Genomic DNA, 14,544 nt, shown 5'->3' with positions numbered 1-14,544 from the left:
TCACACCCCTCAAGCTATCTCATATCCATCCATTTCTAGAGTGGGCACAGATCTGCATGAAGGTCACCCCTTCTGGGGACTGTGCTGCTAGGAAGAAATTAAAGCAACAATTAAAGTCGGATTTTTGTTGCGGCTCAATAAAATATAATCCCAGCTACACAAAATAAACACGGCATGTGAATGAGCTCCTCTCTCCAGAGGACTGTCAATCTATCAGTCACAACTTGGGAAGGCTGCTGGCTAAGAGATGCACTGGCAGTGGAGGCTGGCATATTGATATACCCTTTAAAGAAACACATGCACACACACACGCACGCACAGCCTGTGCCACTGTCTAAAATGGGAGGAATCTGCTTACTTAGCTCTGAAAGCTATTTTTGAGGCGTGATGCATCCAATGTGCATGCTCCAGTGTCCTTAATGCTAACTGGGAAACTGTGCATTCATGAGAGGAGTGCTAACACAGCCAACGCACAGATTTTATAGTTGGACTTGATACTCCTTATGGGGACCCAAGGATCCAACTTGGGCTATTCTATGATTCTATGAGTTCCCTGCTGCTCTGCTCTCAGGCCCTTACTGGTGGCCCTGGTGTTACATGCAGGCTCTGGGAACTTCTGCAAAAAGATGGCAAGCAGGGGCTGTGCCATGCAAGGGAAGGGGAACATGGGAGATGGTCTGTGAGGAAGAGGACTGGAAGATTCCCCCAGAACGCTCAACAAAGTTGTTTTTACAAAGATTCCTGCACTTCTGTGTAACCTAAATCTAACATGACATGGACTAAATGAGAACATCACTTCTCTCCTTACTTATTAGCCATGATGGCTGCTGAGTGACATTCCAGCAACATACTCCAGGAGCAGGGCTGAGTGCTGCCAGACCAGAACCCGGCCAAGTACTCACTGTGTGTCCCAGGGGCATGGGGCATCCCAGCACAGGGGAGAGCAGGGGGCTGTGCCCCACAAACCTCACCGTCACATACAGCTATCTCTGTTAGCTGGAGAACAGCTTCTCAGAGCTGGTGACCACAGTATCCACTAACAGCTGCCAAAAGCAATCAAGCTGGATTGCAACAGAGGGAGAAAGTTATATTATTTTAACACAGATTATTTGGTTCCCGAGTTTCTGATCAAATTAGGCAGCTATTGAATTAAAGCAATGAAATTATTGGGAAGGAGGCTGTACTCAACTTATTCCTAGTCATCCTGGAGTTGAAAGAGTAACAAAGGAAGCCATCCAAACTACTCAGAGGAGTTTTCCATAAACACCCTAAGCTGATACTCGGGGAGCTGGGGATTTCTGCCTGCCACTAGCAATTTCCTAATTAGCCCCATCTCCTGTAGGCTCAGGCCATCCTTGCACAGCACATTTGGCATCCTCCTAAAAACTGCAGAGACAGAAGCTTTCATGGCAGAGATACTATCAGTTTGCAGTACAGCTTGGGTGTTGTGAATAAACGCAATCAGCGCTTTGACTTCACCTGCAACAAAGCCTACTAAAACCCATGGTCTGTGGTGAGCCAAAGGAGCACAGAGCTCTTCTTGGGGATTCTGAAGCCTGCAAACAGCCCCCACCATTACTGCAGCCACTGCAGGACTCACAGCTTCTACATATGAGGCTGTCGGTTTTCAACTTGGCATGCCAAACTGCCAGCTTTAGCCTGCACACTCTGCTCACCTGGCCTTGAGCTTTTGATAAATGTTTCTTTAGTGCAAATTGAACTGTAATCATACCTGGGATTGAAGGAGTGAGAAAAATGCAGGAGGCATAAATCACCACTATGGTGTGATCAAGATAGACCAGCATAATGGGGATTTCAGGCAATGAAATTGCTAATAAAGGTAAATGCTGCTATGGGGAGGTGAAGAGCAGGAGCCCATCACATCCCAGCAATGCTGCTGGCACTGAGTGGCCCCTGGCACGGCAGTGGGGATATGCCATATGCCTGCCCTGGCCGAGGGGTTCTGTGATTGCAGGAAAACCCGGATGCATGAGGAGGAGCAAAGCCCCGGAGCTGCCTGAGGAGGGAGAAGAGTTGGGGTCAAAGCTGCAGGGCCTGGTTGGGCCATTTGCTGAAACTGCAGGGAAATTTCTGGAATGAGGAGGAAGGCTCTCAGGCATCAGTCACTGTCATGGTCTTAATGCACAACTCTGACCCAGCCCCTGCTGGACGGGAGCACTTGAAGCTGGGGTGATACCTCGCTCCTGCATGCAGCAAATGCAGACAGAGAGGGCTGACTAAAGAGGACAAAAACAGACAGAGCAGGATGAGGAAAGGAGAAAAAGCAGTCTTACCTTGGGTGAGCAGCAGAGCTGTGGGGAGAGAAGAACAAGAGACAGACAGAGAGAAAGAAGAAAACAGGGAGAAAGTTAATGTCGCACTGGGAAAAGCAGGAGAAGCTGTTTAGCAGAAGACAATGTTCAGTGAGCAATGGCCATGGCCCAGTGAGATGTGTGAGCTGCTCAGGGCTACATGCCATGCAGAGGCTAGGGACAAGGCAGCAACATGGAGGTGATGCTGGTAAGCACTACATCAGGGCTCCCAGAAATCACCCTCTAAGCAAAGGCAGAGGAATGGGATGCAGGTGGGGAAGGGAAGGGAAAGGAGCAGGGGACAGCCATGCTTGCCATCAGGGCTGGGCATGACCCAAGCTGCAGCTCAGCGAGAGCCTCGCCAGGGGAGGTCTGGATACAATGGGGGTCCCCCTAGAAAGCCACAGTCTACGCCCAGCTTTCAGAATAACCATAGTGAAGCCTGTAGGAGAGATCACACAGCAAAATATACCATATCCTCTCCAAAAGAAGTGAGCACAGTGCCTTAGCTATGACTTTTGCTTGTCCTTCAAGCAGCAAACTGTCTCCAGAGACTCGGTTGCATGCTATGACGGTACTGTAATTACTAACACTTATTATCACGCACTTTGAGTCTCAGAAGCTTAAAACTCTGTACAAAGACTGAGTCAGTATTAACATCCCCATTTGACAGATGGTGAAACCAGCAAAGAGAGGCTAAAGGGAACATTTTGCGAACTCAGAAATGGGCAGGAGTCCAAAAGTGCTAATTTACCCAGGCTTGCCAGCTCAGGCCTCAGAGAAGCAGGCACCTTTGCACAGAGGTACCTAATTTTATCTACGCTGATTTGAAAGTGATTTTCTAAGCAATTTGTCTAAGGTTGCATAGCTGGGAGAGTGTTGCTGTGTCCTGGCTCACCTGCGTGCCTCCAGAAACCCTGCCCCGAAGGCTGCAAAGAGGCATCAACCGGACAACACCAGCCCCACTGCTCGACACCATCAATGGCCCTGGTCATCACCCCCAAGACCTTGTAGATCTGTCCTAGCTCCATACGATAGCCTCCTTTCTCTTCCACGGTCTACTGGTCCTCCAGACAATGGGAGGAAATTTAATTTTCCTTTTGCAATTACAAGTATTAATACAATGGGTCGGCTCAGTGTTCAAATTTAATATAATGAAGTATTACTGGGCCCCTGAGCTACCATGCTTATTAAAAAATATATATATAAAAATCATTGGTTCCTCATGTTTTTTAAAAATGTTATCCTAGTGCTCTGGGATTTGAGTTTATTTTTTTCCCATTTGCTTTTGAGCCTGCAAGAGAAGTATTTTTCTCCCTTTCACTTATGATATGATACATGAATATTTGAAGAAGCCTATAAAACTATGAATGAAACATTAAGAATGCAGCAAGCAGAAAGCCAAGGGATTATTTTATCTGTATATTTCTGAGTGAATGTTGTGCATGCAGGCAAGAAAATGATTTCACAGACTAAAGCTTCCTTTCCGCACATGCATCTGCTAATGTGCCCTCAGTCCTGACCTGTACAGCTTACTGACAGTCTGTCAGGGGATGCTGTACCTATAACCAGGTTCCCACAACCCCTGTGCTGCTCCTGCAGGCCTCTCCCCACACCTCTTCTCCTTCACCTCTGCTCTTCTGTCACGCCCCAAGCCAGATCACCTCAGCACTGCTGTCAGCATGTCAGGGAGCCTCAGAGGCCTGGCAAGCATCTCCTTACAGGCAGCTGCTAAAATTAGCTCAGCAACCAAATCCAGATGTGTAGCCTTGAGAATCCCTTGCCTAAACCTTGCACAGCAGGTGTGCAGACAAATACCTGTGCCTGCAGACAAAGCCAAGGGCACTAATACTGCCTTCCCCTGGACTCTCAGGAGACTCAAAGCCTTGATTTCCATAGGAAAAGAGTTTAGCAGCACATACTGAAAGGAACAAGCACAGGGAGTGGTGCACAGATAAAACCACACAAGCTCAGATGTTTTCTGAACAATAAAATACCTTCTTCTGCTCTTTCTACGTCACAGAAAGGGTTCACCACATTGCATGCTTTATTCTGGCCTTATTGCTCATTTACATAAATCTTCTCTAATCAGTGTACCTAACAATTCCAAAAAGCTGCTACATAGCTAAAAGGATCCACATAGGTGGTTAAATGCATGTTGCTTACAGAGCAAATGGAAATGAGGCAGGCTGAGGATTTGGAGGGGAGCCCCATGTACAGCACAGGCACCAAGCAGAAAGGTGAGTATAAACCATCATAGAAGCATTTGAGTTAGAAGTCCAACTCTCCTACAATGAACAGGGACACCCACAGCTAGGTCAGGGTGCTCAGAGCCCCATCCAGCCTGACCTTGAGCATCTCCAGGGATGGGGCATCCACCACATCTCTGGGCAATCCGTGCCTGTGCCTCACCACCCTTATTGTAAACAGCTGTGCAAACTTGCTAAGGATGCACTCAGTTCCACTGTTGATGTCACTGATAAAGAGCATGGCCTAGTCCCTAGAAGCACACAAAGGAAACACCACGCCACAAGCTACCTGCCCACTAGCCCAAAGCAGGGCTCACTGCACTGCCTATGGGCTCTGGCTTTAGCTTGCACTGAAGTGAGTGAACTGCTTTCCTAAAGGACTGTGAAGAGCTATGAACGCGTATTTTTCATTAGATAAACAAGGCAGAGATTTTGAAGCTTTAGCCTTAATCCTGTTATTATTGAAGTTAATGGCAAAAACTCCAAGAAACAGACCATGATCCATTCTGTCCATCAAGAGAATCAGCAGCATTCAGCTTAATCACAGAACTGCAACAAATTATTAAACCTTTGGGGAAAAAGGCAGCAGCAATCTAACATTTATTTGATATTCCCATTAGCAGCTAATGGAAGAAGGAGTTTTTCAGAACCTGCCCATACCACAGAGAGCTGCCACACAAATCTTCCTATATCGATGTGGCTTATCTGTCCAGCACAGACCTTTATACCCAGTTGTGCCATCATCAATATTTTGAAACAGATAACTTGTTTGGATCTCTCCAAGCTAGGAATCCATCTTTCTTTGCAGTTTAATCCTCACTCCGACTTCCAGCCACATCTGCCCTCCGAGCAATGAAGCTTTCCTGTACAGGGAGGTGACAGAGATGTCTCAGGACATCCATCCACACCACATCATGCTGTGCTGAAAAGGCTGAAGGGGAGTTCAGACAAATCTTCCCAAGCCAGCTACTTATTTAACAGTGCTCACAAACCACCTGTGCTCCCACTTCCAGTGAAGGCATATCTCGTAGTCACATCATGGTTTCTGAAGCAAAATCTCGCAAGAAGGATGTCAGTCCCTTTTACAGAGTATAATGCTGTAGAATCAGCACTCCATCCCTGGGGTTGAATTTTCTGCCACTGTGCCGCTAGTTGGATTCTCATGAGCAGATTCCCAATCACCCTCATGAAACAATTTTCCAGAAGTTATTTTCACCATTATCCGTTATCAAGTGAAATCTTCCAAAGTAGCCATTTGAGCTTTATCAACCCTAAGGTTAACCACAATTTAGATGGAAGACTGATTACTTCCAGGAAAAGCAAAGCAAGTTTTGCTCCACAATCCAGGGCTATGGACAAACTGTGAAAGCTGATGTGTGAAGAAAGTAAAAACAGGCTGAATTTCTCTGACATCCTGCAGGGCTGGCAGTAGTAAAAACCTAGTTCTGACCTGAGCAGTGACAGCATACCAGAGCTGCCATGGGAATAACAGTGAAACCAAAAATACTGCATCTTGTCATAAAGCAAAGAACTAATTCATGGAAGGAACACTTTCAAAAGGTGCTGAGAAAAGGATAGCCAGAAAGGTGGCTGAGGGCACAGGGGAGGTTTCAAAGCCCTGCTGTGCTTGGTGCACAGGGATTTGGTTAATGTCACTGCAAACACAGAGGAAAGGTGAAACAAGTCAGATTAATTTCTTGGAGATGGGAAAACAAAAAAGAAAGAATCAGGAAATGTGGGAGATGGACAGGAGGACAGAGAAAAGCTACACTCACTGCTTGCCTTTAGCCTCTTTGCCAAGCAGAGAACGGGATTCTCTCTTCAATTTCTTTGTATTTATTTGTGTCAGTAAAACCAGATTTGTACCATCTTTGTACCATCTTCGCTAGCCCTCCTTGCATCTGACATGCCTCTATGGAGTTGGTGTCAGTCTTCATCATGGAATGGGCTGGCAAAATATCCATTGCAATCTACCTGATCTCTGAATTATTTGAGTACATCAACAAAAAAGCTGCTAACATCAACTTGCTCAGTGTAATTTGCTTGGATGACCAGAAAGTCTTTGAGAAATTGTAGCTGCAGAAAACAACTGATGAAAAAGAAGAAATGGGCTGCCAGACAGGGTTTGGTACTGCACACACAACATTTATATAGAAAGAAGAGAACAGAATAGAGTATGCGGTCAGCAACTCTTACGGCACAGTTTAGCAGCAGCATGTCTGCAGGCTCAGAGCAGGTGTGGTACTCACATGACACAGCCCTACTGCAGGCACTACAGGGATGGAGAAGCTGCATCTGCACAGCTGGGCAGCAGGCCACTTCCCAGCATGGCTGGCAGCCAGCCGAGCCATGTAACACAATCCTGCTCCCAAGGGGGCCAGAAGAAATGTTTTGAAGACACCATGAAGGGTAGTCTGAAAACATGAAATGTTCCTACAGCACTCTAGGCGCAGGCACAGTGTGACAGAGCCAAGTGAGGAGTAATAACAAAATGAGGCCACACAGTCAAGAAAGCCACATTTTTTGCAGTGGTAGAAAGAAGTGTGAGTAGCCAAAACCCAGACAGACTTCATCAAAAGCAACCAGCCTGAACTTCCCAGGAGAGCCAGGAGCCGCACTTTGCCCTTGCTTTGTGGGTCCCATCATCACTGCATTGAATCCAAGTCCCAGCTACATGGCAGTGTGTGGAGACCTTTTTCCCAGCCTCTAGTTGCATCCTTCCAGCTTTGTACAGGCCTCTTTGCACAGAAGTGGCTGCCGTGGCCTTGCTTTGGGCATCCTTCAAGGTAGAAGCATGTGTGATGCAGTACAGCAATATGGACACATGACTTCATGAGTGCTAAGAGTCCATGATCTGGGCTGCCTTCTCCACTGGGAGCCGTCCATGACACTGCTGGTGATGACAGTGGCTGGCTGTCCCTCCCAGTGCTGCTGTGCTCCTCATTTCATCATCTCAGGCTCCAAGTAAGCTCACCAGAGAGGCTGTGCTGTGCAGCTCTACAGAGCACAGAATCCCTCCAAGTGCCCTAGAATCAGTGTAGCGACTGTGCCACCTTGTGCCAGGAATATTTACAGATGTGTTTTAATCTGTCTCCTAGATTTTACAAACACACAGCTCTTGCTCTGACTTTTCTCTATGAGGCCAGCCAGGGCTCCATGCCTCCTCCTCTTCATGGTCCAGCACTTCCTTCTGACAGGCATAGTCCAGCTGAGGCTGCATCCTCACCTCAGGTGGAAGTGGCTGCCTTGTGCAGTCTGTGTGGTGAAGAACAAGTAGTCTGACAGTTCTCTCTGCCTGTGACAGATCTGGCAATCCCACTGACTATCACCGATGCTAGTGTAAATGAGACATGCGCAGCAGAGCAAACTAGCATCACTGTGCTGCTAACCATGAGAATGGTAGCCTAGGTGGGAAACACAAACATAGGATTTAATAAAAGCCAGCCCTACCCTACCTAGAATCTGTATCTCACTGTTTTAGAAAAGGATCCAGCTTTCACAGAGGGCAAACAACTGAGCAGAAACTTCATTGAGATGCTCCTGCATGTGCAGGAGGGAGTCAGAAGCAGTGTTTTCCCTCCTGTACCCAGTGACACGGAGGTGTGAGCCCCACAGACAGGAAGGGGCATGTGTGGAGAGAAGACCCTGGAGGTCTTCTCGGGCTCAAGAAAACATTTTTGCAGTCCTAGATTCAAAGACTGAATCTCCTTAACCTTCCAAGAAAAAATTTAAGTGTAATATAGATACAGTGAGCACCTACCCAGAAGATGCAGCAGACTACATACTTCTTAAATCTGATGGAGAAAAGCAGGAAAATAACTAGTGACTACAAGGTGAAGCCAGGCAACTTCTAGGCAGAAGCCATGCCCACATCTTTACACTGGAGGGCAGTGAATATTTCCCCATGGGATGTGGCAAGCTTATCACTGCTTCTGATTAAGAGTGAATGCTCACTAAAGCTGGACTTTGGTGAAACCTAAAAGGGCTGAGCTCAGCATGCAGAGAAACCTCAAGCCCATCGCTACCCAGAGGAGGCATGGGATGGTATAATGGCACTAAACTACTAATGGTTTGGGGGTTTATATTTTACAAATCCACAGACGCTATATGCCATTGTCATGCTAATGCAAGTCGTGTGTATCCTAAATGTCCTGGAGAACCACGCAGGAGAGCTCAGACTGACTAGGGGATAGTTCCTGTATTTATAAGAAAGATGGAAATGTTTCAACAAGGGAAAGCTGTGTGATGCATGGGAAATTGCCAGATGTTTCTATCACCAGCAGCAGTACAAGGGACCAGAAATAAGCCCACAGGCATGCACATCTGGTTTTATTTCATTTCAGACTCCACAAGGTGAATTAGGATTCCTTTACAGAAGCACTTTAAAGTGCTTCTCTATTTAAAGATCTGCTCTCCCAGGCCACCCCAAAGCTGGTGACGCCAATGGCAAGACTTGTTCAATGAGAAAGAAGTCAAACATATACAAGGACAAAGATACATGCAGGCAAGGCATGACAGAAACTCTGAGTTTATACCAACTACAAGCCTGATCTGCTAGGAGATCCCAGGTCTCACTGTACCAATGCTCACGTTGGACATTAACAGAGCTCCACACTCTGTGCATAACAGGCCGGGGTTGTCTGAGACACATTAAGGTGCTTTTCAGATGAAAGACACGGAGAACCATTTTGCAAAATAAACACAGAACAGGATACCTCATACCTTCCCTCTTCTGTGGGCTTTTCACCACGTCTCATAGGGACCCAAGAGCACCAAGGCAATGCCAGTGGCAGGCAACAACAGAGGGAAGGACAGGGGGGTGTACGGGACGAGCCGAAGAGGCAGCCATGCACTATGCCCGTCCCTTGTCTCTCACATTCCCCAAGGTCCTGGCAAAGGAGCAGGAGAGGGGAGAACAGCAGAGGTGTGCTCAGAACAAAAACAGACCAAGACAAAGAAATCCTGTCAAAATAGTACAGTCTCTGAGGCTCAAGCATTGCACAAAAGGAGGATCAGAAGTAAGCTGGGCGCTAAAAGGAGAGGTGACGCCGGGACAGGGTGAGAGGGCGAGGATACGGAAGGGCAGAGAGTCAAAGTCCATCCATCCACATGAGGAGGAGAAAAGGAAGGGGGAGAAGGAGGAGAGAGATGTTATATTTTCTGGATTTGGGGTTTGGAGACTTGATTCTATTTGTTTTGGGTTTTTTTTCATAAAGGATCTCACACCTGATATTCCTCGTTCCATCCATTTCGGCTCACCAAGGGCAATGAAGAAATTCTCCTGCCTTTCGTATTCCTCCTCATCTACTATCTTAACCCTTACGGTCTTCCTGTAGGGACAACAAGAGAGACAACTGTGTACAGTGGGTCGGTGGGCCGCAGGTGACGCGGCAGCAGCAGCAGTGCAGGCTCCTGGCGTGCGGCCCCTTCCCGCAGGGCAGCGCGCCTTGGCCGGCCTCTTGCGCATCGGTTGCAGCTCCTTGGGGAGCAGGAGGGTGTTAGGGGGAGACAGGGCTGGCGGGGAGGTGAGGAGGGAGGGGAAAGGTGGGGTCGGACCTTGCTGATGGTTAGTGGGAGGTGACTTCTGCAGCACACTTTTCGGTGTCACATGGTAATTGGAAAGGGTATCAACTGTCTGGATATCAACAGGAGCCACTCTGGGGTACCAATTGCATTTTAGCTGGAAGATTGATTGTTTCTGCTACTCTCACAATTAACAAAGCAACTGTGGGCTCAGAGCTTGAGAAAAAAAGAGAGCCGCATACTCACAGCCATGTTCTCCTGTGGAGTAAATCTACAGCACTGCTAGCTGCAGCAGGCTAGTGTTTCTAATCCCCAGTTTTAAAGCAGCACATCTCATTGGTTCTCCTCCCTAATGCTGCCTGCCTCCTCCCCCAGCTTCTTCTGTGACTAAGGGACACAGCTCTTGGAGCAGGGCCGGGTGATGAGCTCCGGATACACTCAATGATTCTAGTGAGCATCTTCCCCCAGAACTACAGAATTTGCCTTGGCCCTTCTCATCAGTGGAAACATTCATTGAAAAATATTCCCACCGAGGACCATTCTTCTTTCTTTCTCTCCCACGATGTCTGCCCCAGGCTCCCCTACTGTCCCCATTTCCCCCACTCCATGGGTACCATGTGACACAGTGCGTGCACAGCAGTGTTTAGGACAGAGCAGTTGGAAACAAAGAGAAGTCAGAGGAAGAGGAGGAAAAGTGGAGGAAGGAGAAGAGAGAAGAAGAAAGAAGAACGTTAACGTTAGTCTGGAGGGCCAGTACTACACCTTTCTGTAAACTCATATCCACCATGCGGGGGCTCATCAGCTCAATGAAGAAACTCTTGTTTTTTTCATACTCCTCATCATCAATTACTTTGATGTGAATTGTTTTGCTGTGGATGGAAAAATAATAGTAAGCATCATAAAGGGAAGAAGGGAACAGAGGAGCAAAGTGGAGTAAGGTTGGGAGCTGAACAGAAACATTAGAGAGTCAAAGTTTTCTCACCCACTGGAACGAGCTCAATGTGGCTCTGCAGAGGGCTAAAGCCCACTGCTGCCAGCAACACTGACCAATTTCTGTTTAACAAGCAGGCCCAAGGGCAGGGCATGCTGTGCAGAATGAAGAGAGACCCAAACAGCTCTGACTCAGGAGCCAAGGCTGGGCTGCACCATGCAGGAGAGGAGCACACTTCACCCACACCACTGCAGCTGCACATACACATACCGAAGCACACGCACACCACTAGCTTGGCTCCTGCTGCCTTTTGTGCATAACTGTCTTGGCTGTGGATGGCAAGGATGAGAACAGCAGTACTGGCAACTGAAGAACGTGGAGAGATAGCCCCAGGCTTCAAATGACAGCGTGCCTCAGTTCCCCCAAGCTGAGCTGCTGCTTCTGCTCACGTGCTCACAGATAAGACAGAAAGTACTATTCTCTGTGCCTGATTATGAAAAGGACTGTGGCCCTACAGCCTTGCTCCCTTAAGCAGAGGTATTAAACACAAGTGTTGTCTTTGGCCCCATAGTGCTTCAGAGACTAAGCGATCCAATCCTGAATCCTGGGGATGCTGCAACCCACACTTCTGCCAGCATCCCCCTGAAAATCACCATTTCACAGTGGAAAATGGGCAGGTCGGTTGCCTTCTATTGCTGAAGCTTGCATTCCTACTGCTAACACTAACAACCACAAAGTTATCCAGTCTCTCTCCTGTTTGACTCATCTACATCACAACAGCTTCTGTGCTCTGATGGGAACTTTTACTCCCTGTGCTTGGCTCTTGTTTTGAGATGTCTTTCAGATGATGGCATATGGGATAGAAGAGTTCGAACAACCCCTGCTATATCCATCAGTGTATGAATATGCAAAAAAAGAATTTCACCTCTAATTCTTCTAAGCTAAATCAGATTTATTTTTGCCAGTGCTTGCTCTACCAATATGCTGCAGTAATGCCAGCAAGCCTCCTTTCCCTTCTCTAGACCCCTTCAAACCCTCTAGTCCAGCCCGAAGGATATAGGATTTTAAATGAGAGGTCTCTGTTGTAAATATTGGTGCTTGGCTAAGACTTCATCACAATGATTTCATTGTGTTTTCTTTGGAGAGGTTGATGGAACATCGCCTTTGAACCAGATGTTGTCTGGGCCCCTGGTACTTTGCAAAGCTTTTTCAATTTGCTGAATTAAATATACATCTGATTCATAGCTCTGATCTCTTTCTTGCTCTCATGCTACAAAACAGAAGGTGGGATTTTCAAAAGCAGCCAACACTTACTGAATAAGGGTTGCTTCTTAAAATCCCATTCATAATTATTATTGCTTGCTGCTTTCCACTCCAAGAGCCCCATATTACTCAGTAACTACAACAAAACTTGTCTCCAGAATTAAAGTCATTCTAAAGGTTTATGTAATGCTTATTAAGCATATACACAATTTGAGTTTCACACAGTAACTTTCTTTTACCTTTCTTTTTTCTTTTTTTTTTTTTAAATGAGGTGACTGCCCTGTTTCCATCACTAGTATGTGCACATAGCAGAGGAGAGGAGAAATGCTCATTTAATGAGAAAGTGTGCATGGCAAATATCTCTACGGTTGTGCTGTGTGTGGAAAGCCTGACTTCCCACAATCCACCTGCCTGCACAACGCACACACAAAGCTGTGGATTTAAGGAATAATGACTCATTGTGTGCCCACTTTGTTAACCAGGGAGTTCTATATGGTATGCTAAGTAGTCCTACAGTGATGAGAATTCCTTATAGTGGTCTGTTAAAATGTTTTTTGCCTATTTGTTTTTTATTAAAAGCCAAAATGAGAAAGAAAACACAGGACCATAGAAAGGATGCACAGTAAAATGCTGACTCTGCAAAAAAAAAGTCTCCTGGGGTTTGGACATTGCATGTTTTCCTATGACAGCCAGGCAACCTCTTCCTACAAGAATTCCGCTTGTCATATGGCTGTCTCCTTGAGCTTCCTTGCTTTGCAGGGACACAGAAAGCTAGGAGCACACATAATTACTCAAAAATAAAATCAAGTAAAGGGCCACTACCTCTAACTCACTCTCTTCTTTTTTTCCCTCCTTCCTTTGGGTTCATACATACTGATGCCTGCTTGCTGCCAATTCCCAGTCAGTACCTGCTGCCCTCTTCCCAGCCTGCCTTGCCCTAGCTCTCCATCCCACAGGAGCAAAAGAACACCAACTCATGTTCAGTCTGACTGCACAAACAGCTTTACCTCCCTTGCATGCCACAGGCATAATTAACTCAGGACATAAGCACTGTATCTTTCAAAGTCCAGTCCCTCTCCCAGTCCTTTTCCACCTGCAAAGCAGTGAAGTTCAACCATGATCCAAAGTAAGGGCTGTTCAGAGGACGAGAAATTTTTTCTGTACAAGAAAAAATCTCATTTATGACAGCATCCCCTGCCTGCTGATGGTTGGTTCTCATGGAAATGACTGAGGTTTGAGCAATGATAGCATCACTCAGACATGGTTGAAAGTGAGCTTGTCACAAGGGAAAGTTCAGGAAGAAAAAGAAATAAGAAAATAAAACCAAACAATCTATACTTTTGCTAGGATACCTCAGCTGTATTAGGTACAGCTGTACCTCAGCTGTATTAGGGAAGGTCAAAGGAAAAAGAAAAATATTCAGATTTTCTCTTCTGTTGAAGAGAAACAGACACTCAAGCCTTTGTAGTGTCCAACTCAAAGGCAGAAACTCCTCACAATATCTAGTAAGACCTCTACATAAGCACTAATCCTCTGAACTCCTACATCTGCTCAGTGGCAAACTGGATCATCTCTGCATTCATGGTTTTTCAAAAAATGGTGTCTGAATTTGGCAACCAATTCAAGGGCCATCAGCTTGTCTGTCCAAGAGCTGGGGACATACCATGTGTTCAAGCTCGGTGGCAGAGCACTTGTATGTTTCCTGTCCACACACTCCATCTGGCTACGGTTACCTCCATCAGCTTCATCTCACTCATTTCCCTAAAATGAAGGTGAAGGAGCCAAACACGAACACAGGGAAAACACTGCAGCCCTCAGCCAACCTCAGGCCCACAGGAGAAGGTGCCCCAGGGTAGCAGTACATCTGACCTGCCCAGCAAGACTATGGCGCTGAAAACTCCAGGACCCAGCACAGGAGCCCAGGGGTGTGGGCTGTGTGATAGGGACGCTTCTATGGCTTGAAACCCTGATACCACATGTGAGTGGATGGTACAGGCACTGCCTGTTCCTGAGCCACGTTGCACTCTGCAGCCTGCAAGGAGCTGGGCCACGCTTGCTTCCTTGTGGGGAAGTGCCCTTTTCTCAGCAGATCACTGGGCCAGTGACTGTCACTGCAGAAATGTCACCACTGATGGAGGGCAGTTAAGGATTCCCAGGCTCTGTGACAACTCTAGCTACTGAGAGTATTCCAGTTCCTCTCCCTGATGAGGTCTGATGAGACCACATCTTGCTCAGCTTTGCAACTTTTGCACCCCACTCTGATGGC

At 46.9% G+C, this 14,544-nt stretch overlaps 1 protein-coding gene across 1 annotated transcript in view; it reads right to left on the bottom strand.

Annotated features, from left to right (window-relative positions):
* Nucleotides 1-14,544, bottom strand: part of SLC8A3 (solute carrier family 8 member A3) — a 101,193-nt gene that overhangs the window by 9,002 nt on the left and 77,647 nt on the right. The window contains 2 exon segments of the mRNA XM_085224936.1: nucleotides 2,295-2,312; nucleotides 10,847-10,953. Coding sequence (XP_085081062.1) covers nucleotides 2,295-2,312; nucleotides 10,847-10,953 — 125 coding nt within the window.

The sequence above is a fragment of the Meleagris gallopavo genome, chromosome 5, assembly GCF_905368555.1.
Source record: "Meleagris gallopavo chromosome 5, MGAL_WU_HG_1.1, whole genome shotgun sequence".
NCBI classification, from domain to species: domain Eukaryota; kingdom Metazoa; phylum Chordata; class Aves; order Galliformes; family Phasianidae; genus Meleagris; species Meleagris gallopavo.
The sequence above is the reverse complement of the archived record's forward strand: the minus strand, read 5'-3'. Positions and strand labels throughout refer to the sequence as shown.